This window comes from Scophthalmus maximus, chromosome 5, assembly GCF_022379125.1.
Source record: "Scophthalmus maximus strain ysfricsl-2021 chromosome 5, ASM2237912v1, whole genome shotgun sequence".
Classification (NCBI taxonomy): Eukaryota; Metazoa; Chordata; class Actinopteri; order Pleuronectiformes; family Scophthalmidae; genus Scophthalmus; species Scophthalmus maximus.
The window spans coordinates 16,955,304-16,979,991 of record NC_061519.1 but is presented as its reverse complement, the minus strand read 5'-3'; the positions used below and the strand labels follow the sequence as shown (position 1 = coordinate 16,979,991).

At 41.8% G+C, this 24,688-nt stretch overlaps 1 protein-coding gene across 5 annotated transcripts in view; it reads left to right on the top strand.

Annotated features, from left to right (window-relative positions):
• Positions 1-24,688, top strand: part of tnr (tenascin R (restrictin, janusin)) — a 147,459-nt gene that overhangs the window by 111,149 nt on the left and 11,622 nt on the right. For all 5 annotated transcript variants that reach the window (XM_035635287.2, XM_035635289.2, XM_035635288.2 and 2 more), the window contains 8 exons: positions 1,494-1,613; positions 1,975-2,118; positions 8,806-8,925; positions 10,748-10,891; positions 19,138-19,268; positions 22,822-22,954; positions 23,725-23,876; positions 24,120-24,216. In XM_035635287.2, coding sequence (XP_035491180.1) covers positions 1,494-1,613; positions 1,975-2,118; positions 8,806-8,925; positions 10,748-10,891; positions 19,138-19,268; positions 22,822-22,954; positions 23,725-23,876; positions 24,120-24,216 — 1,041 coding nt within the window. The remainder of the gene's footprint in view (positions 1-1,493; positions 1,614-1,974; positions 2,119-8,805; positions 8,926-10,747; positions 10,892-19,137; positions 19,269-22,821; positions 22,955-23,724; positions 23,877-24,119; positions 24,217-24,688) is intronic.

Genomic DNA, 24,688 nt, shown 5'->3' with positions numbered 1-24,688 from the left:
ACATTTCTTTTGATTAGAGGATGAATTAGAAGAGGGTCAGTATTTCAACCTGCCTGAGAAATAAGAAATGAGCAAAACAGAAGAGATGTTCTGCTTATTTTTTCTCTAGAAAGAGGGACAAAAGAAATATTATCAAAGGGGAAAATGAGAAGGGCTGAAGACAAAAATAGGGGTGTCAGCACTGAACAATACAGACGTTAACCTTGCATCAGTGCCAAAGACACCTGCATGCTGTCATCTGATTTCTTGTGCCAGATTCATATAAAACCATGGCAGCGCCCCTCTCTCTCTCTTGCTCTCTCTCTCTCTCTCTCTCTCTCTCTCTCTCTCTCTCTGTCTCTCTCCACATGCACCCACACATGGTGATAAGCAGATTTCGAGGATGAAATTGGACGGGGGATTTTGAGACAGATGTACATTATTTCAGGCACCTGTCTTTAGGCTGTGGTAATTTTGGTGTCCCACTTTGATCTTGCATTTGTGAATGTAAGCGCTGATGAGAGACCGCACAGTGGGAGCATGTGCTTTTAGGATTACATTCGCCGTGCTTGCAACATTCGGACCTTGTCGCTTTCCCACAGGTTTTAACCACAGTTGTTGTTGGCAAGTTGGTTCACATTGATGTGAATGTCCAGCTGCGGTCAGTGTAAAGGAAGTCCTTTGTTCCCTTATACATTTATTATTAGCTTACGCTGAGAACCTTGAATTGTGATCTTCTACAGGGACACAGTAACGGTAGTAGATATCTCTGACAGCGCTACCCAGTAACCTACAGGAAACCTCGTCAGAAAATGAAGTGTTTAGTCATTATTCTCGGCTGCCACCTTTGCCACAGCAAACACAAATAGTAAGATATGCATGAATGCATAATCGCAACTTATTAAAATTGATACTGTGTTTCATACGCGTGGAATTTAAATGAGTTCAAAGTCAACAGTTATAAATTGACCCCAGTGCTTGAGAATAACAACGATTATTCTTCTCAAAGTGGCAAAGGTGGAGTGTGGTTGGTTTACAAGTTTCTCCCCTTGTCCATAACAAGAGATGGAAAAGATCTCCATCTCTCCTCTTCCTCTTTCTTCCCCCTTTCTTCTGCCAATTGTTTGCTCGTATTGCATTTTCCATAACATTTCCATGGCAACTCAGTCTTGTGAGTAGTAAATGTTTGTTCTTATAGCTTTGTGGAACTGGATTTCTCCTGGAAGAGAGAGATTTGCATTACATTTTAAATCAAAGTTCTTCCACAGACAAAGGACAGGTCTGTTTACGTAAATATAATGAGGAGGAGATAAAAAATTACCCATACAAGAATTACTGAAGTAGGAGGACTTTCAACGACGCTGGTTTCCTTTTGATGTTTATGTAGTTGCCTGAACTTGCCTCGTAATATACCACTTACTTTGCTCCTATTGAACCTCTGGGATCTGAATAAACTGATTGAGTGAGTATGTTTTGTATTATTAACAAGCAGTTACCCATCACCGCCCTTCTAGGCATAGACCCACCGAAAGAGGTGATGGTGACAGATGTGACTGAAGACGCAGTGACTATCTCCTGGATCAAACCGATGGCTTCGTTCGAATACTATAAGCTGTCTTACCAGTCAGTCAGAGGTAGTGTATATTTTTACATATTGTGATGTTTGCCTCCATTGTATTTTAATACCAAGGTGTTTATTATATTAACATGTATGTGGCACAGTTTTTTTCTTGTTACAGTTAAATGAACATGGCATTTGCCATCGCGGGTCTCTCTGATGTAAGATATTCCGCAGCAGAGCACCCTGTCACACACCCTGTTATACATAATTAATTCTAACATTTTATCAGCCAAATTTAATAAAATTTTTAATTAAAATGTGTCATTGATTAAATATTTACTCTGTGAGGCAAAATTTACAACAGTTGACTGAGCAGTTTACCCTGTACATGAAGAAATATGACATACGATGCTTCTCTCCGGTGTCTCCTGCAGGTCGAGTGGACAGCGTGGTGATTGACAGTGATGTGACCAACTACACCTTGTCCAGTCTGTTTCCCGCTACGGAATATGAGATCAGCCTCAACGCTGTCAGAGGGAGTCAGGAGAGCAAAGTGGTCAGCAACTCGGTCTTCACAGGTGGGAGCTAATGATGAAACATTATTAAGACTTCATGGCAGATGATTCATGGGAGGAATTTTATTCTTATTTTTTGCCTTAACTAGTCGGTACAACAACCACCCCCCATCAGCTTCAGTCGGCACAGAGACTGCAGTTGAAAATGCTAGGTTCAATCTTTGGATCTTTTTTCCTCTTTTTACCCCAATGAGGCTTCATTGACTGTATATGAAGATGGACTGCTGCATTGAGGGTCATAAATCCCACTTCCTCCATAGTAGTGGATGGGACATGGACCAAACTAAAATGTCAAATTACACATTCCCCCAACTTTCTTTTTTGCTTTAATCCCTGTTTACTGCACTTTCAGGGCCAATTGTTCTTCCCACTACAACAACAGCTCCGCAGCAGGAGATTTGTACTAAGAAGAGCAACACACTCATGCGCGCATACACACACACACACACACAGACATCAGGCAGAATCTAAGGGTCCAGCTGACATTGCAGGAGGTGCAATCTTTGCTGCTGCAACAGATTAAACTGTCCAGTCCATGACCCAGTAATTGGTAACCTCCACCCAACTCCACCTCACCCTCCTCCATTTCTCTCTCTGCCTTCCCCCCTTTGCTTATCTCCTTATACCTTTTTCTCAGTGTATTGTTATGCCTCGCTGTATCTCTCACTCTTTCTCTTTCTTTTTTGCCCACTTTCTGTTTCCTCTCCCCCTGTCTTCCCAATTCATCATTATAAGTGAGAAGCTCTCTCACTTTCAAAGACACAACTTAGCACTGAATCGTACGTTAGGGAAACATTAAACCTCACTTGCACACATGTGCATGTAAATACGAAACACTGTTCTTTTCTGTAAAAGAATTTCACTTACCAAAGATTAGCACACTCTCTCAGAGCTGTATGCATAATCCTCTGTGTTAGAGTGTGTGTGTGTGTGTGTGTGTGTGTGTGTGTGTGTGTGTGTGTGTGCGTGCGGAAACTGAGGAGAGCACAGAATAGGAGAGAGATGAGAGCAGGGGGTGTGTTTGCATGCCAATGAGGCCTGATTCACCAGGAGCTGCCAGGTTTCGAGAATCCCGTAAGACAGACGAAGCCAAAAGAGTCTCTGCCACTCACTTTCACTCTCGCCTCTGTCTTGCTCTCTCTTTATCATCAGCTCCCTCCTCTAACAGTCCCAGTGTACATACAATGAGCAGAGCCGTTGGGGCTGTAATAGCCTGAAAAGAACATGACAAAGTCAAGCTTGTTAGAAATGGTAAATAACATTTTCCTCACATCACACAGTGCCCAACCAGGGACATTTTAATACCACTTTCAACAACAATACATGAACATGGGACTGGAAGAATAATCAAACGTGGCTGAGTGTGTAATGACTTGAATTGCTACTTACTTCACTTTTAAAATAAATTATAGTCAAAGGGGATGTGGGGGAAAAAAATCGGGAGGCCATATTTTATTTTGCTAACACAGCAGGTACTGCTAATCTAAGATAAATATGCAGGGCTGACACTAAATGGACCGTGTGAAGGCCTGTTTCAGGGCTAATGACGGTGCTCATTAGCAAAGTGTCAGGACCCCTAGTAAAGTATCAATCTTCCTAAAACTGGAGTTTGGAGAAAGACTGTTGAAGTCCATGCTTGTTCAATGTTTATACCAATATCTCAAAAGAAAGGAGAACTTGCTTACTTTATTTTTAACAATTAACCCCCACAAAAGTTCAATCTTTCAGGGAACCAAGGGAGATAAAGTAGACATGAATTGAAACTTATGGATAAGGGACATAATAATAATAACTTAACTCTTAACTCCACATGCCTGCGCCCTCAGAGAAAATCATCTTAATATTCCCTTAGAAGCAGATGTTAATGCTGTTAGATAATGACATAGGTTTTTAATTCTCTCACCCTTTGAATTAGCAAATGATCATTTATATAATCAGGTTCAGGCGCTGAATACCACAAAACAAATAACTAATATTTGCCTGGTGATTGGGTATAATGATTGGATGTGTCTCACCGCTCAAATACATTTATTAGGAATTATGTTTACCTCCAGCCAGAGTATATATATAATCAAAATTTAGCATTTAAAAGTTCCCCCGCAGCTTCACAACACCACAATTCACTTGCAGCTGATACAGTAGATTGTGTACTATTATTGGTGTGGCTGTGGTCTGCCTCTCATGAGTACTAGTATTGTTTCGCAAACACATCCAGTGTAGCTCTGGGGTTAATACGGAGGACACACATACACACTGATGGCCTGATGTTGTGTACAGTGGGGCAGTGCAGCTCCTGCAGTAATGAGAGCAGATGCACAGATTGACCGGGGAGGAAACCTGCCCAGCGTGTCTGACTGACTGTACCGTCGGCTGGTCTACATAATGACAACAGACATGACACAAAGCAGACTGACCTCTTGGAGAACCAACACTGCTTGCGTGCTCCTGAAGTGCCATATTCAACAATGCACAAATGCTCAGTTTTACTCACATAATATTCAGACATGTTATAGCAAACCAACCATTTACAATACAATCAGCAGGAAACAGCTGTTTATGGCTTGCAGCTCTCTCTTTCGGAGTCTGTTGTTTGCTGTCCCCTCACCTCACTCATGGTTGAAAATTGTATTTTGTAGCTAAGTGAGAGACCAAACTGCAACATGCTCTGCCTGTTTGTCTATCGATCTCCTTCCCTCAGAGCTGCACCTATACACACTGAGGCTCTGAAACAAGACCTAAGCAGTAGCCACATATATCTCAGCCACTGATTTTGTTTTTGCTTTGCTATAAACTCCATGGCGCTCCAAACACCACTGCATTAACTGCGTAGTTGATTTTCAAGGGACCCTTGATAGGCAAAAAAAAATACAAAGTAATAATTATTTCGGAATTTGGTAAATCCCCCTGAAACATTGTTCAAGGGGCAAAAAATAGATTAAACAGCAGAGGAGTGGATCAAGGTGAAGGTGGTTGCAGCCGGCATATCTAAGAAGTGCACTACTACAGTATCTGTGTAACAAAATACAGAACGTCAGACTTTCACAAGGCAGCAGGGAAAATAGTGAAAAGGGCAACACAAAATAATGGAAACCTTGACTGCTGAGATGATGAGGGATCGGTTTTTGACCGCTGACAGGGTGTTTAGAGCCGTTTATGGAATCGTAAAATCGGTAAGGCCATACTGGCACTGCAACAAACATAGACATCCAAGTTCTGAATGGCTCAACAAACAATCTCAATCACGGCTCGTTTTTTTTTTTTTAACGTGTGCTTTAGTGATGTTGGGAAGCAAGTCAGATGTGGCAAGCAGAGTCGTCAACCAGTTTCCTGGCATCTACATCTGCACTGTACAAGCTGAGAGTCAGAGGTGCTGAGGTGTTGAGGTGTTGAGGGGGCTGCAGGGCTCAATCAATTTCACTCTTCGATAAACTGTACAGCCCCCATTATGCTTCTGCGAAGAACCGAGAGTTGACAGCTTGTTTTGAGACTCTTCTCCTCAATGCAGAGGACAATGTTTGAGCACAAGGTTGGTAGCTACCAGATACAGAACGGTGGAAGCTGTCTGGCCCGAGACAAGCACTTTTCTGAAGCACTGTGGACCAGGCTGGACAAAGCTCTACAGAGAGGGTCATGTTTTTTTAATGCTGTCAGCTCTGAAGTCGAACCCTCATGCTCAACCTGGGACTCATTTTTGAGGCCTTGGAAGAAAAGATCTGATGTCTCTATCTACCTGCAAGATACACTTGTAACACTTCACAGGGCAGATGTATCACTCAGTCCACCGATTTGGGTACTGAAATCCGTAGCTGCCTCCCTGAGTCTGAAGACACTTGAGGCAAAGTTGGCAGTGGAGTTAAACATCTTTAAAACAATTGCACTGGAGGAAACAAAAGCGAGCCGTTTTTCGTACACCCTCGCTGGAAGTCTTGAGCAAAGAACGAGGTGTTCACCAGGGAAGCTGCGTGACCTCAGAGACAAATATCAGCAGCTCCACATCAATATCAAAACCCTGCACCCTTGCAGACGACCAGTGGACTGTGGGGTGAGATGTGCTGAAGCAGAAGTGCTGGAGCTCTGCACTCTCTTCAAGCTCGAGAGTCGAGAGGCACAGAGATTCACAGGGGGGATACACTGACACAAGGCCGGAGCAACGTAGGCTTCAAAAGGAACCAAAGCCTCTGCGAGAAGCAATCAACACACGTTCTGTTTTCCACAGCAGAAAGCAAACGTGGCTTTAGCCAAATGAATATTATAAGTGGAATAAGGGCCACTCTGTGACTTATCAGCTTTGGTTTTCATTAAATATATTGGTCCCCCTCTGTGAAATGTTTTCCCCCAAGACACATGAAGTCTCAGCTTCAGAAACAAACACATTGGCTAGAAACCTCCAGGCAGGAACATATGAAAACAAACAGAAAAACAGAACTATCAACCAATGTCTTTTATTAGAAAGCTATTAAATTGTGCAGTTGTGATATTGTGATATTCAGAATATTGTACTGTGCTCATATTTGAAAAGAACAAATCACATCCAGCTAAAGCTTGCAGAGAATTGGAATCAGTCAGTTTTACTTTGGATTATATAATGTGGTTCCTTTAACTCACATTAGCTCAGAAGCTAAATTAGACGTTGAGAGGTTGAGCATGATATATTGATATAGTGTATGCAAATTAATGTAGTTCAATAAATATATCAATTTGACCCTCTCTCAAAACAAACAATTTTTTTACAGCTTTTAGAACAATGCGGAAAAATCCTGTTTGTGCTTTATTGTGTTACTGACACATCATTTTGGGAGTTGCTCTGTTGTCAGTGCTGTGTTGTGTTACTGTTCTGCAGGAACATCAGGTTTTTGCTGGAGGAGGCTGCTAAATTCGCATGTTCTTTAACTCAATGTCCATGTTTCTTTTGTATTCATGGATAGATTTAGCAGGATAGCATGCTCAGGCTGGGCCTGTTGGCAGCTGACAATCGAGGTGCCATCGTGTGGAGCTTCCCATCATCATGTAACTGCGCCGCATCCTTTGTTCTTGTTTTTTTTTTTTCTTCAAACCTTTTTTTAAACCCACCCGTGACGGTAAGCACTGGAGCCTCACTCTCAGATACAGATCCGAGTGCGGGCGTGACGCAGTTGGCTGCAGCCTGTGATTCACCGGTGCAATCAGGAGATTGAGAGCAATGATTGGATTATCACAGGCTCTGATGAAAGAGGATGACCCGTTTATATATTTTTTTTGGCCACCTCTACTCTATCTCCATTGCCAATCTAATTGACTTGGCAAGCCTCCATTAAATTCACTTAAACCTTTTTTGCAATTGAAGTAATGATTTTAATTAGGTTTGTTCATCTATTACAGTGACAAGAAAGACTAACTCATTTCGATGTGCTAATGAGCACTTCTTTTTTTTCTCGATGAGGGCAGGGCAATATTAATTAGCTCACCCGGGCAGAGCTTGGGAACACATGCAGTGTTCTGTGTACGCAGCGTAGTGTGTTCTCCTGCCACGCTCTCTGCTGAGCCAAAATAACACGCCTAAGGAGAAATCGAGGTTGAAACACTGAGGTTAAAGGTATAATTAAACCCAAACTCAATTTTGACATGTCCAGCAGTCTGAGAATGGAATTAGGAAGAGGCTGCGGAAACGGTTTGCTCAGGAGAACATGTGAGAGTTTGTGCTGCCTGTTTGGATGCATAAGCCAAAATAATAATTTCTCTATTGATGTGTAAGAACTGAGGAAACTTATCCAAATGCCACAGAGGGTCATTGTAATTGTAACTCAGATGCAGGTGGAATTATGGTTTTCTATTGAAAAAATGTTGTAGTGTAAATTATATCATAGGTCTCTTTGCAATTATATTACAATCCTTGAGTTAGTGCCTTGAGATAATATATGCTGTGATTTGGCACTATACAAATAAGATTGAATTGAATGAAATTGAATCCAAAATGTACAAAAAATGACTTCCTCCTCACTGGTTCCAGTTTCTTACATGTCAGGAATTGCTGCTTTTTCCAATTTGGTATCATTGTAAATGAATTGTCTTTGTGTTTTTACTCAGTTGAAATACATTTGAACACGTTTTAATAGTATTATTTTTTATTTTCTGCATAAAATCTAATGTAGGTTTTGAACATTTTTGGGTGATGTATATTGAACATTTTGTCTAAATATACAGTAGGCCCTGCAGTGAGTGGATCTTAGTTGTGTATGGTGTAATCCCAAACCTGCCATATTAGGTGTATGTTACTGAAAACGGCTTTTGAAACAGACAGTTTTGTATATTGTTTGTTTTTTTGGCTGTACCGCCACAGTGGTGACTGGCCGACTAAGTGATGAAGTTACAACATTGGCCGGCTGGTCCTTTGTCAGAGTTTTCCAAATTGCTTTTTCAAGATGCTTCCATTACATCATTAAGCTGGCTTTCACGGGCAGCGTTGCCAGGTTAGCTTCTTTGTTGCTTCTCGGCTCTTCAGATCACTTTGGCCATTTTTTAAAAAAAATTTAAAGAAAGAACCCAGCGAAAAATCTCAGCTACTTTCCGTCAAAGAGAGTCCCCAGTGTTTTCTCCACAGGCACACCTCTCTACGACCACCTCGACTGTACATCTTCAAGCCATATGATAGTGTTTGACCTAGTCTGCTATAAAATTCAATGGTTTTATATTTTTATTTTGCTGTCATCCTAGCGATGGACATGCCAGCTGAGTTGACGGCCCTCAACATCACTCCACAAGGAGCCCTGCTCAGGTGGACTTCTCCTCTGTCCAATGTTGACAACTATGTGCTGACGCTCACTCACAACCAGGGTAAGTTTTCAAAACTCTCATTAATTTGCGGTTTGTTAGACAATAGAAGGATGGATGGATTCAGAAGGAAGATAAGAATTAGATTACTTCCGTGTTTTTTGTGTGTGTTTGTTTTCTCCAATGTCATGTGACCACTGCACAAATGCAAATAATGAAAAATCCAGGCGACATTTTCACTTTTACATCCCCACTAGTGTTCTCCTTACACTGGCTACAGTGTGTAGAGTTGTTTTTTTTGTACTGACGCCAGTGTCTGTATTGTTAATGTTTTTGTTTCATGAAGCACTCGGCAATGAAAGGTGGTGTCTAATTTACATTACAACTTATTCCTGAGAAAAAACAATATATTCACTGAGTACCATCATAGCGCAGACTGCGGTAACATCCCCCCGCAGAGTCAGAGTGTAATGAGCAGATTTGTTTTAGGTCATTCAGGTGCAGCATGTGGAGATGTGACAGGTTCCATCCAGGTTTTCCCATTAAGAAGTGAGATCAGCGTGATGGGTCCTTTGAGGCAACATAGATCCATTTGTCTTGTTTTCGTGCCATTGTGCTTGGTGAAACTACTAAGCCATGGCATGAACATCGTGGCCTACGTTTCTGATGCAACCCCACCTGGCGTGCACAGTTAGACAGCTGAGATGTGAAACTGTAAAATGGCTCAAAAGAAATCACATCTTTCAAACAAAGACTGCCCACTGTTTCATTAGTCTTTGCAAATAGATATTAAACTCACCAGTCGAAATTTGAACGTCACTTATTTACTGTCTGACTTGAGAAAATGTTATGGGAAGCATTTTTTTCATGGACACACGACACCTCTAATGGAGCCAAGCCTGCAGTTATCCACTGAAATCTGTATTACTCAGCTGCAGGAATCAATGTGTAAATTACACCCTGACTGACTGGATCGCAGCCAGATCATCTCAGATACAGAGACCGTATCTATATGCGGGCCACATATCTGAAAACCAGCCCCGCCAGGGTTTACACAAACTGCAATGCAAGTTGTGGACAAATTCCCTTGAGTGTAAATGTATTAAAACCAAGGTCAATATATCTCATATTTCATTTTGTGTTGTCCTGCATTTTTATTGGCAACCAAGAAGACCCGTATAACATCCTAAGCAAAATAGAAAACAAAAAATATGGTTTGTCGCATGCTTAGCATCAGTTTCATTGCTTTCGACTTTATCACTAGAAATTAAAAACTATGACCCAACAAGTTGATGTCAGTGAGTAGTTGACACTAGAGCAGCTATATTAAATGTCTTCTGTAGTCAATTTGATGTTGTTCCATTGTAATGTACTACATTTATTTTCTCAATAAGAGATTTTTCACAGTCAACTCTGAGGCGGTTTCTTAACACTGAGAATGCTGGTTGCTGAGAAAATTGTCAGATAGATGAGTCATATGCCTTAGTCATGAAAATACCTTCAACTGATTGTTGGAATATGTAGTTACATATGAACAAAGCTGAAGAATGTTTCCTCAGTATTGTATGCAAAGATATTCTGTTGTCTCATATTTTAGTGCACAATATGTGTGTAGTGTACCTCTGTTTTACAGAATAGTCCCCAAAAGTTTATTTCAATAAATCCAAAATAAAAATCCTCTAGATTAAAAAACAAAAACAAAAAACCCAAACGGTGGTTAAACAGTGTAGGCTTTGCGTTTCAAATCAGCCATCAAAGAGATTAAATGTAATCTATTTAGACAAAACTGAAAACAGAAGGTGTGTGGGGTGGTGTAAATGTAGTTACCATGTAAACCTCATGTGTGTGTCTGTGTGTCTGTGTGTGTTTTACTTCTGTTATGCAGTGACAGCTGATACTTTACTTGTGGAAGGCAACAAGCAGGAGCACCAGCTGTCCAACCTTAAGCCAAGCACTGCCTACTCTGTAGCCCTCTACGCCACCAAAGGACCCCTCACCAGCGGCACAGTCATCACCAATCTCCAAACACGTACGTGTTCATTTTATTCAGCTGGTTGTGGTTCAGTGATGGGGGGGGACCTAGACTCAGTGCCTCACAGCCGGTCGCTGCTCCGAGCCTTACTGAAGCCATTCAGTATAGCATTTAAATGTTGTCATGTTTGTGTGGGTTTCCTCCGGATGTTCATTCATGTGTCATTCACGGCAACAAATATGCATGTCCATTGTGAATTACCTTGGCATTGTCCTGGACCAAGGGCAAGTGATTAAGTACAGACTGCTTTTAAAATGAGTCAATTCCATGGGTTGCGTTTCTCCCAAGGTAATAATAAAGTAACACAAACAACAGTGCAGGGGGAGCTATGCCGCCTCCTACCTGCCTGCTGAGGACCAAACCAAGGGATTTTTTGATGGTCCACCTGGTGCTCACTATGCTCAGTCGGACAATAGCTGCTTTAGACACGCACTGAAGTCCTGACATTGAACTTCTCAAGAGGAGTTTGTTTGTATGAGAACGCAAATGTCAGCAAATGTTGCTCTGGACCGTTGTCTGCAACTTTTCCTGCCAGACCCCTGGTGAAGTTTCCAGGAAACGAGAATACAGCAGGAAAATCTCCAGAGAATTCACAGAGAGGGGGTAGACGTGTTGATGACTGTAAACGAAAACACTGCTTTCCACAGCGGAGAGATCGTTATGTCCTGCCCCCTGCATGCTGTACCCAGGCGCCTCAGAATTTCCTGGAGATTTTCCTGCTGCGTACGACGCATCCGACTCTGACAACCTCCCGCCGCGTCCGTCATTTGTGGACGACAAACTCTGGAGAATATCCGGCCACAATTCTGCTCCGAGTTCATGTCTGAAAACAGCTAGAGACAGATGGATCCATTATCAATGTGTTTGTCTGTGTTACAGATTAATTAATGGGAAACCCTGAAGAAAAATAGCCCTCATCCGTGAAGCGATTTTGTTTGTTTTCTGCCATGTTTATGTGTTAACCCAAATGAAGGGAAACTAAATCAGTGCATCATGGTTGGTAACACATCAGAGGACACCAGCTGGTCCAGCTCTCAGGCCAGGACTTTCCACAGGGAAATGGAGTGTGATTGGCGAAAGGGAGATTCGTTTTTTCTCACGTGATTGGTTGGGAGTTTGTTGTTGAGCAATATTCTTACCGAGTATATCAAAGTTTCTCATTTTCATATCGAGAGGATTTTTTTTTATCATGAGCTGTGTTTATATCGTTTATCACTTAGATGCATCCGTGTTTACAACCACTCAGGTAGGTTTGGGCTTTTTGTGCAAGGCACATTTTAAAATCTTTGATCCTTTATTCGAGGGTAACACTTGCCGCAAAGAGTCACGTTTGTCGTTTGTCTTTCCAGAAACTTGGCCCCAGTCAAGGACACGAGCTGTTATGACTTTTTTTTTTTTTTTTACTTGTGTGTAACTTGAGCCTGAGGGGCACTAGAGAGGCCGGTCAACTCCTGTTGACCGGCCTCTCTAATTGTATTCACCTTTATCAGCGCCTCAAGTGTTGAGTAAAGTTAAGGGTGAAGGAACTGTTCCAGTTTAGCTGAGTTGCAGCTCTGTAAACTTTGTTTTCTCTAGAGTTCTTGCAGAGGGGGTAAAAAACACAACAACAAAAAAAAAAAATTCAGTCAGCAGAGGAGTCCATATCCCCGAAGGAGTACCAGCACTACCTGTCCTGCACTGCAGCAGAGACGAACTGCTTGAAAAAAAGAAACAAGCTCTGACAACGTACGAGAGCAGGGCTGCAGAGGCTTCAAAGCATAACTGGGGCTCGGGAAATTAGGTGTACCTGCAACCATGTCAGTGGCGTACGTGCAAATAGTAACTCATACATAAACAACCGTACCTGGCAGTTTAAGGTGATTCTAATTTGGAAACAGATGCTCTGCCTAGTGCATGATGCACCTCAGCTTCTCCGGAGAACAAAGGAAAGGGAAAAGGAAACATGCGTTCCTGCCTGGTTACACTCCCTCACAACAGAGAGTAAAGAGGACAGGGATTTTCTTTGGTTTCGAACACCATGTCTTATTAAATCAAGCAAACAGTTGGGTGCTTGCCTTTGTTACTCTACTCCTCTGGGTGCAATAAACTAATGTATACTTGCTTCTCCATTTTGGAAGAAATGTCATTGGTAGAAAAGGCATATACACAATATCTACTTGGACATGCTCCAAACATGTCATCCCTCCATGCCGGAGGAGAGACACGCAGGGTTTTTTCCACATTGCCATGCAGAATTATACCAGTATTATATAAATATCACTTTCAATTACAGAACAAATATCACATATTAACATAGCTGAATTTTTGGTGCATTTGTGAATTTGTCTGGTGTCTACGCATGTACGGTATTTGTATTTTCTACATTATTTTTCCCTTCACAAAAGATAAATATTCATAATTTTATAATTCAATTCAAAGATGTTGCTCGCAGGTTTTACCTCATTTCACTGAAGAACTGAATTCAATAGAATGAATAAAACCCCTCGCTTAGTGAAGTGCCGCCCTTGGGCCAAAATAAAGAGTATTCACACTTTTTTTTTCGACAGTCATTCATATTGATAAATGTGCACAAAGACACACCCCAATGTCTTCCCCTCGCAGGACGAATGATAACATGTCTCACCACGGGGGCGCCTTAGTCAGCGCCTACTTCAGAGGGGTCTTCCAGTGTTGTTAATTAAACTTCCTAATTGAAATCTTAAAGCTTGGCACTGCTGCGCTCACACAGCTTGTTTTCTCAGGCTGTTCCGCTCTGAAAATGTCACATTGGGAATAGGCTGTGAGAGAGGATTGGTTTGGTCAACTATCCCGACACCCGCGTGGTCATCGCCTCTGCGTGTCTGCTGCTCTGTTTCTGTCTAACTTGCTCTCTGAGTTTCAGTTTTCTCCTCCGTCTGTCTTCTTGGCCACACCAATGCATCCTACTTGTCTCATAGTCAAGTCTAAAGTGCATTTAAAAACGAGCGTTAACCAAAATTCTTTGCAGATAAAACGTCATTGCAAGGAAATAATTCTAATACTTGTAACAGACAAAATAAAAGCAATCATACATATGTATTCATAATTGAGGCCACCAGCACAGAAAAAGATTGTTCAGATTTTCTAATAGTGTAAAACAACATGCTGTACAAAATGGTTTGCACATTAAATGAGAATTCTGGAGAATATGTGAGCATATATGCAAAAACATACAACAACACAGCCAGCATCTCTGTTTTCATATGGAAACCAACATTTTCACGCATTATTAGAAATGTTTTTCATCTTCATCGCGTCACTGACATGTGCAATAAACACATTGCGAAAAGCCTGCCTGACACTTGATTAATTACAAGAACATCATTTAATTTACACACAGTAGGCATTCACACAGGGTTTCAATGTCATTAACAAGACTTTGGCACAGCGTCTGAGCCAAATGAGTAAGAAAGAAACAATGCTGAATATTTTCAACCTCATTTTGGTGTCCTTTACGGTTGGGCCACAGCCTCTCCTCTCTGACACTCACAGACACACACACACACACACACACACACAATATTTAATTTGAGTTGACAACAACTACAAAACTACCAGCACATTTCATTTATCCCGCCACCTGTTCAGCAAACTTAAAACATGTAGAAAAGTGATATTTTTGAAATTCCAAGCTGAGTGGCTTGTTAGGAACGTGCAAAAAACGAAAGTTGTCTGTGTGCAGACTGCGAGCTCAATTTGCCACATCTCTTCAAATCTTCCCAAGTGTTTGTAAACTGATGTCACTGCAGGCTGTGGCGGCAGCCGCCCCCTCTCTCGAAGCTTTACCTGCAGGCGATGAATCCACAGACGGAGGAGGGTGGAGGAGATGACTGGTGGTGGCTGATGTCTGTGCTCTTCACTCAACTGCACTCAGGAATATTTTCAGTTTGACAATTTTACATTTTCTTTCCACAGAGAGATTTTGGAGTTTAATTCCTGCACTGATTTTTGCTGCTGTAAACACTATTGTTAATCCTTTTAGAAACAAATTCGACTTTGTCATAATCCTGTTCTAAATTGTATTATTGAAAAAAAGAACAAATAACAGTGTCAGCAAAGAATTGGATGAGGTGTACTGTATTGATAAGTTTAGATGAATATACTTTTATATCATATCAACATCTGTCCTCCAGGAAGTCTGGGAAAACAATCACCATGCAACCGTTCGACTTGTCAGACAATGCCCTGGATGCACTGGCCCTGGCCACACATTCACACCATTTGGCTAATCAGATGAAGCCCCAACTAGCCGTTAGCTTCCCTAAATACCCTTATTGGTGTCAATTTGACTGTGACTGTGAGGTGTAGCTATAGCAGGGCGGCTGAGGAAGACATGGGAACTGTACAGTATATGCACATATGTCGTGCAGGTTTACATCTTACTGTGGAAAATGTTTGTCATTATAAATGTTGTGAACAATGTTCTATACTCTGAGTTTCCGCTTCTATAATGCTGTGTTGCTGTTTATGGGCCCCTAAAGAACTAAAAGATGACAAATGGGAAGATGTTACGTGTAAATTATCCGGTCCATCTGCTGCAAATACAAAAGCACCTTTAGTGAAAGTTCTTGCTGTCAGATTTGGCCTTAACTCACTCATTTATGGCAAGCGTGATTCCTCCATACGCAGTCTGAACACCAGGGTGGGTTGCAGGGAAGAGGTGGAGTTGGGGGGGTCTTTTGTTGATTCCCAAGCCTCTTAACCACAGCTGAGAGTTGTTTTGTTGTCTGTCCTCTGTGGCTCAAGAGTTCAACACAGTAAGACAGCTCGGCTCCCCAAAGGCTGATATTTAAGCTATAGGACTGGAAAATAAGGGATTTTGCGACGGGTGTCTCTATAAGCCTGTCGGCTGCAGCACCGGGACTTTTTCCCCTCAGATGTGTCTGAGCCGACTTGCTGAGAAGAGCTGGGCAAGTTTTTGAGGCGGCAGGGATCCTTGCTGCAGGCGGCTTCATGTGCTCTGGCTGATATTTGTTCAAGGACTGAGAGAGCTGCATTTACAGATTGATAATATTCATTCTTCAGGCCTTTTTTGATAGATTGATGTCCTAAAAGAACTGCTGTCCCCATTAAATCTGAGCAGTAGATTTCTCAAAACTGCCTTAAAATGTTTATCTTTTTGGGAAACGGTCTGGACAGTTTTTTTTAAGAAAATACATCTGAGGTTTAAGTTTTTATTTCCAATTATCGCCACAAAGTCTCTTCACGCTGTTCTGAGCTGCAGTGATGGTTCGTAGTTCAGGCCTCAGATGTGCATTCTTAAAAATAATGACAAGATGTTTGACTGAACAATATAATTTCATCCGGGAGTTCCGTCCAAGCAGCCTGCGATTGCATTTGCTGGAGTTACCTATAGCTGTGATATCCTCTCCAAAAGGACAACCTCCTCCCGCTTGTCTTCCTACAACAAATTGCTGGAGCCCATGCTGCCCTTCCCATCTGCGTCTCTGTGTTTATTTTGTTTCCCCCTCTTGCATTGTTGACACTGTGTGTTAATGAGACAATAGGTGTAGCCCGTCCTATTCTTCTCAACCCCACCGTTCAGAGCCTCAGAAGGAGCCGGCTCACCTGCTCAGGCACACTCCATGAGAGGGTTTAATTGGAGGGAGAGTGCGAGAGAGAAAAGGACAAAGAGACAGATTTAATTGGCGAGTGAAGAGAGGGGAATAAGAAAGACAGGTAAAATGGGGGTCGTTGGGGGGCCCTCCAGTTCTAAGAGCCGAAAACTCCCCTCCTGGCTCTCCCCTCTCTCATCTATCCCCTTCACACTCGTAATGCAGAGCCAGTGTTCAATGGGGACGATGGGGATGACAAGAAGCAAAAGATAAACTCCATTCGCTCTCCGGCACATTGAGTTAGAATGGCAACCTGTCAGATAAGGAGGAAAGGAGGAGGTGGACGAAGGATGGGAGGACGGGGAGCAGCGGAAAAACAAACAAACACAAACATACAGGGAGATAAGGGGGAGAGTGAAGTGGAGGAAGCAGACAGGGGGCAGGGAGGAGGACAAGCAGGAATGAGATGCAGGAGGTCACTGCAGACAAGAAGGTGCAGCGGAGGGCGTTGTCACATCACCGGGAACTTCAGGACAATCTGCAATGTGCTGCTTTTATCTCAAAGAGCACCACTCTACCTCTTCTCTTAAACACTCTGAGTTCCCTCTTTTTCTCCTCTTTCTTTCTGTCCTCTCCCATTCCCCTGTCGTACAGTGAGGATCCGTCCATCACCGTCTCTGAGAGAAAGCCCCCCGCGTCCTTTAGGAGGTCATCATGGCGGGTTTGTGCTGTTAATTAGCGGGCTGTCATTGATCGTTCCATATGTGCACACAGGGATTTAAATGAGAAGAGAGCATGGCGAGTACGTTTTGCAGATTTCTCCTGTCTGGAGGCAATTTAGGGTCAGATCTTGAGCCAAGGGTTAAGTCTTTGGCCTCTCGAGTCTCCGGGAAAAGTTAAGAATTCAAACTGTTTATAGAACTCTGGGAGATTCAAAACAGAGGGAAGAACTGAAGAGAGAGAAAAAAGTGAGAACCAAAAGCCAGAAAATCAGACAATGGGAGTCGGCGGACGAGACAGCTCTGCAGTGGATGTCTTTACTTCATATTTACAGCGCTGATGTTGGACTGCAGGGCACACAAAGCCCAACTCTTCTTTTATTTTAACTCCCCAGCCTCCCTTACACCGAGCGCTGTTGGGTGACTGGCTCACAACGTGACCCCGAGTCATGATGTAACTACAGGAAACTGATTTTTCGAATGTGAGGTCATCTATTTTCTAGCAGGCTCTAAATGAGGTTAGCTCGTGCTGCCGTGTCTGTCGGAAAATCCGATGATATAAGGTGGTGAAATTGAGGTGAGTCTCCTTGGGACCTTCTAAAGTACCAACAAAAGCACTTTAATGAAGCCTTGTTTAAAACTGCGGAGGGACCGAGGAGAGATTTGGATGGTGTGATGAAATGTGTGGTAAAACTTGGGTGGGCTCGTTGATCAAGGACTTGAATGCTGATACACTTTGACGAAAACATGAAAGTGTCTCGCTGCTCTTCTTGCTGAGTCCACTGGGAATTTGGGATTTCACCCACCTCATTGTTCCCCTCTTCTTTTCGTCCTCCTTATCTTTCTTGTTTAATTTTTCATATATGTGCATTTGGGCTTTAGGGATTTTGTTGAGCTGTGATGTTCATTGTCTTGATTTGTGATGAGTGACTTCATACATTAGAAAAGTTCAATATAAATATACCAAATAAGAAAAATATGAAAGAGAAGAGAACTGGACTGACTCTTCATCTGATTTGAAAGCTATAAGGAAAATATGTAATAGCGTCATCATTATCCTTTGAATCTTGATCAAGTACTAGACTTGTGGTGTATGAAGACATCCTTTCAAGATTCCCTTCAGCAGAGCTAGCATTATATTCATCTTGTGCAACCTCAGCTGCTCAGTTTTTGTTGAGTCATTGCTGTATTGTTTCGTCTACCGCTGGTCTTTTCCAAAGAGAGAAAAACGTGCCCATGCCATGACCAAGACGGGTGACTGTTCAGACTACTGATATGATCTTATTTAAGGAATGCACGGCATAAATGACTTAGCTGCCTGTTCCTTTGTCGTACACATCCATTATTTCTGCACAGCCTGTTGAATTCAACCGTTGGGACCTGGACTTTTGAACGCTGAAAATTAGTGAAACAGTTTCTGCCTAATGACCTCAGCAGTAACTTAAAACTTTAAAACGATGCCGTGTAAAGCGAAATGTGTGCGTCATTCTGTCCAAGCAAAGATACTGAGTGGGATTTTCGTTTTTAGTGGGAAGTGTTCAAAGACATTCAGAGCACAAAACCATGAGGACCAACAAGGGAGATGCACTGTGTTTACCCAACGGTTGTACAAAAGGGTGCTACACAGCACATTTACATGTACGGCGACCCACTGAAACTGTAACAATGTGACATTTTTATCAACAATTTTCTTCATTTCAACGCCATGCAGGCGGTCAGGCGCTCCACTGAGTATAAATGAAAATGATCCTGTTTTGTAAAAGTGGCCAGACAAACAAAGACATTTAGGTTCTCTGCCACATTGTAGTTATGTAGAACATTTACTGAAAATACAATAACAATGTGTTTCTTCAGCATAAGTCTATTTATATATATAATATTAGAATCATCAGTTATTTTGCAGCCAACTGCGCTGAGTGTAAAAGTTTTTCCCCCCCTGTCTTTCCTGTAGCCATGGATGCACCCCTGAACCTGACAGCCAGTGAAGTGAATCACCGCAGCGCTCTCATCTCCTGGCAACCGCCAATCGCTGAGATTGACAACTACATGCTCACCTACAAGTCAACTGACGGCAACCGTAAAGTACGTAGCACACACAGCGTCTCCAATCGGCCACTTGTGCACACACAGCAGGTACACTCATGCACGCATTGTTGATCTTATATTGACTGTAATTCCATGTGTGTCAACTGCCGACAAAATCACTTTCCATATCTGCTGGTTCTGAAGATCCCGTTCAGGACCAAGGCTACAAAGAAAAGAAAAAAAGTGTGTCAGGGAGATATACTCTACTTTTGTGAATCTGTTCACCTGAAAACAGAACATTTATTCTGTAGGTCCTATAGGACAAATCCAAACTTCACTTCCTGTGAAGTAAAAAATGTCCAATATGTAATCAGCTAATTATACAGGACATGAAAAATGTTCAGTAAATAAAACGAATGCAGAATCACAAATTTGTCACAAGCACTGAAAAATTCATGTCTTGTAATCCTTTGATGTGGCGCGTGTAAGCATTCAGAGATGCTCACACACACTCTCTCACACACACACACAGGGGAACTACACAGTCAAATTGCCCGTCCAATAGAGATGTTATTTTAATGTGCCTCTGTAGAGACATTGTTTATTTTGATCAAACCCTCGGATGTGGCTGAGTAATGATAATAAAGCACGTTAGTACGATCTGTGTGGCACGCATCACGCCTGTTAACAAATTGACTGGAATCATTTCCCATGATGCTTTGCAAAAGACTCCCTTTTATCAGCAATTTTCGTGTTCTGAACACACACTGACACACACAGGTCGGGTCTTTCTATAGTGGTGCATTATAAATATCAACACAAACACACTTACACACTAACACACAAACCACTGTCCCCTTCAGTCTTTAGTGTCACTTAACTATTCTTTCTCTCTCTCGCTCTCGCTCTCGCTCTCTCTCTCACCTTTTGTGTGGTCGACCATTGGGTGTCACTCATGCACAGGAATGAAACTATAACTCTTCATGCCACCTGATCCTTTTGATTAGATTTTACTTGGCTAATGTTTGTTTTTTCTTTTAGAAACAAAATTAAATTAACTTAATTCTGTTGTGATTCAGTTTGAATCCTGTTTTCTTCTCTACAGTATACAGTATTCACTGATCCGCCACAACATTGAAATAGGTAACTGTTTTTTTTATGGTGTGGCAGATTAGTGTGTATCAGTTCATTCTGAATTATCAACAATACCCTAAATATTGTCCATGGCTTCATTGCTTGACTAAGTCAAAAATACCCCAAGTAATGCCTATACAGTACATACAGCATACAAATCATTATCCAATATATATTATATATTGACACAGACACATGGTCTGACTCACGGCCGCGCAGCAGCCTTCAAACAACAAGTTTACCATTAGTTTACCAGCTGAAGGCTCCTTATGCAACTTGCAAACATGAACACGCGTCAACCAATTATCTGCCATGGAAAACAGCACTGCTAACTAGGGACGTCCCAATCAAGATTTTTTCTTTTTGCACATCCACAGTGGGGACAGCCGGAGGCATTATGTTCTTAGTTCATCTTTCTATCCTGAGAAGCGATATCTCAGGAATGTGGTACAAAGATTCACTTGACTCAGTAGTGGTCAAAAGACGAGGTTACTGTGATTTAACAAAACACATTTTTGACCTCGTGAACACAATATCTCAGGAACACCTTGAAGGAATCCCTTCCAATTTGGCACCTGGACGTTCACCTGGACACAGAAAGGAACTGATCCGATTGTGGATGTCAAACATTAAGGTCAAAACACGTTTTTGGCCCCTTGAACGTAATATCTCAAGATTGCTTTGAGGGGATTTCTTCAAATTTGGCACAAACGTTGGATTTGTACTCAAAGATGAACCGATTTGATTTTGGTTATAGAATGTCCGAAGTCAAGGTCACTGTGGCCTCATGACTCCTGTTTTTTTTCTAGATCATCCCAGAAGGTAGATTTGGGACAATCCCCATTGCTCTCCTCACTTTGCAGAAAGGTCGCTAATAATTCATAGCTTTAAAACTTGGTAAAGTCTTTTTGTTCCATTTCAATGCTTGTGTTATTACTCCACTGCCAACAACACACCGTTGTCCTTGCTGAGTAAGCTTTCGTTACCAGCGCAAGGTTTGGTCAGTTGTGGGGGATCAGCATACAGGCGAAAACATCCTTTGAATACATTTCAAAGTCACTTTAACAATTTTTTTAAAATAAAAAATACCAATGTCTATGATTTCAGTTCCCTTCTACTATGTAGGTTATTTATTCTCAGGTTAAGGGTTATTTTTTATCTAATTATAAAACTAATTTCTTATTACGTTAATGCATTTGTCCTACAGAGCAATTCATGCAAACTCAACAAGTGCAACATTTTGAATTCATATCATACAACAACAAATGAGTCACCACTCATGCTCAGAGGTAAAAACGGGTATCGCAGAGATTCAAGTGCTCCCCGGGAGGTTTGTCCTCAACTTGAGGTCTGGTTTATAAACACTGCAGTGTTACCTAAGCTGTAATCCAACCATACATGGGTGAGCCTTACAGCTGTTCAGCCAGCTTCCCCTCGTACTGAGATAACGCACTTCTAAATTTACACAGAGTAGGTGTGCGATTAATTTCTTGTCTGATTAACATTTACTTAATAGTTTGTAATTGCATGTATCCCTGGAGTGTAAAGATCTCAGCATTCACACACATACATAAGGACAAATAGGCATCCACCCAACATGTGACGACTCAACCGCGATCTTTAGTGAGTGTTTGAAGGTATGTTAGTGTCCTTGATAAGACAGGGCAGTTTCGCTCGCAATAAAACATCTTATCTGACCCTGAACACCCTGTGGGAAAATGTCAGCTCCTCAGACACAAAGAGACATCGTTTACCAGCTGCGTCCCTGCATAATTCACATGGACACATTGCCTGGAAATGTGTGATTTACTTTCTTTCCAAACTGGCTGAATATTTCATCTTCACTTGTTCATATTTAATGTGTATCCAGGCGAAACTGTAACACACATGCACACAAAAGAAACTCCCACACACAAACAAATGCTTAGATAAGTTCTGAGCATCCGGCTGGTGGATTTATGTGTCATCTAAGAAACTCATGTCACAAGCCGAAAAGAGCAAGAGCCGAAAAAATGGTCCCTGCCCCATAAGGTGGGCTCAATAAAAGAGGATTTGTGACAACACATCTGCGCTATATCTTCAGGACTTTTTTACCAAAAAGAAATATTTCCTGCTTAGCAGCTTCTCCGCTTGGATGTCCCATTAGATGTTTAATGTTGTTGTCTCTGTCTCGTTGGCCCCCTACTTTTCCCAGTCCCCAACTGTCCCCCCAAAAAAAGGCTTGAGGAGTTCTTTGTTGTTTAGGTTTTTTTGCTTTTGTTTTATACGTAATACACATTCACCTATTACTAAATAGAAGGAAATTTCCTTAGCCATAACTTCCTAACTCCCACGGTGTGTGTTGTGTGAATGACTTGACTCTTTTGTGTGCCTGTGTGTGTGTGTGTGTGTGTGTGTGTGTGTGTTTGTGTGCGTGCGTGCGTGTGCGTGCATGTGCTTGCGTGCGTGCGTGTGTGTGTGTGTGTGTGTGCACTAGGAGTTGATCCTGGATGCAGAGGACACTTGGATTCGACTGGAGGGGCTGGCTGAGACCACAGAGTACACTGTCAAGCTCCAGGCAGCGAGAGGACTTGACACCAGCGCTGTCGTCTCCACCACTTTCACTACAGGTACACACGTATATATGTATATACACACACAAACACACACACATATATATATATATATATGCATGCATTGTGGGCATCGACTATAGTGAAGTGTGTGTGTGTGTGTGTGTGTGTGTGTGTGTGTGTGTGTGTGTGTGTGTGTGTGTGTGTGCGTGTGTGTGCGCGTGCGTGTGCGTGCACAGGCTCAGAGAGAGATCTGGTTTGGGAACAGCGAAAAATGCATCATAGAAATGTGTTTTAATCAGAAAGAGAGTTGGGGAGAGCAAATATGCAACACAACTTGTATATAGCTATGATGAATAGGAAATCTTTTCTCTAAGAAACTTCAGTGTCCTCAGTCTGTTATTGGATGTTAATCAAGTTGAGGTCAGGGAACATCATGAAGTTGCTAATCACCTGGAATTAGTGGGAACATGCCAAAAGTCCTTTTCATTTGACTTCTTTGACTACTTTGTCATTTCAATATCCATTATTTCAACCAAACATTGGACACGGTACTATTTTTGAATGAAAATTCAAAGCCTGCTGTTGGCTCCCTCTCAAATATATACAAACTTAAATATAGACTTAACATGTAAACAGTTAGCTCAGAGAAGCAAAGGGGTAACTCACTGCAAATGTGTCATTTAACCCACTGTAAATATAGAAATAGCAATTAGTGAATGTTTAAGAAACAAAGGTGTCTTATTAAACAAAGGCATCTAATTCCATGTTCTATACATGAGTTATAAATACTGACTTGTCACAACTCCTCCTCTGCTCCGCTCCAGGGAGTCGTCTATTCGCAACACCTCAGAATTGTGCCCAACACCTGCTGAATGGAGAGACGCTGAGTGGTGTCTACACGATTTACATCAACAGAGACCCGAGCCAGGGAGTGCAGGTGTACTGTGACATGAGCACTGATGAAGGAGGTTGGATTGTGAGTCTTTGTGAAAATAACACCATCTCTTTGTAATAGCACGTTTGCCAAATGTGTGAATGTGGGTCAGTTTGTCGTTTGGGTAAAAAAAAAAGGAGAAGGAGAGCAGGTGAGAATTTTTTCGACTGGGGTTTTTTGAAATTATTTCTTCGCACGGAGCATAATTGCGATCACCGTTATGTCGGCTATTTCAGTCTGAACAGCTGGTTCGTGTATTTTCCGAACACTGGTTTTGGTTTCCAGGTGTTCCAGCGTCGTCAGAACGGCCTGACAGACTTTTCCAGGAAGTGGAGTGACTACCGAGTTGGCTTTGGAAACTTGGAGGATGAGTTCTGGCTTGGTAAGACTCTCGCTATGAAATCATAAATCTGGGTAAATTTGCCAGGAGTGCCAGGCAGAGAAGCACTGTCCACTTTTTTTCTGCAATGACTCAACACCCCAGTTATGCTTTAATTTTTGTTTAAAATACAATTAAAAGGGAATCATTTCACATTTTTCGGAAATACACATCTGTTTTCTTGCAAAAACATTATCATACCTGTTTAATATTTAGCTGGAGACAACAGCCAGGTTAGTTTAGATTACCACTACCTAAAAATCCACTATATCTACTCCGTGCATCAACAGTAATGGAAGCTATAGAAATTCACTGTATTACTGCTAGTTATATACTGTTTATTATTACTTCGGTCTTGTTTCTTTTCTCATAAAATCCGTCGTACACACAATACTGTCCAACATTTGCTATTGTTCTGTAATTATTTCTACTACTATTGTTAGCATAATGCTTTTTTTTTGGAATCTGGTATTGC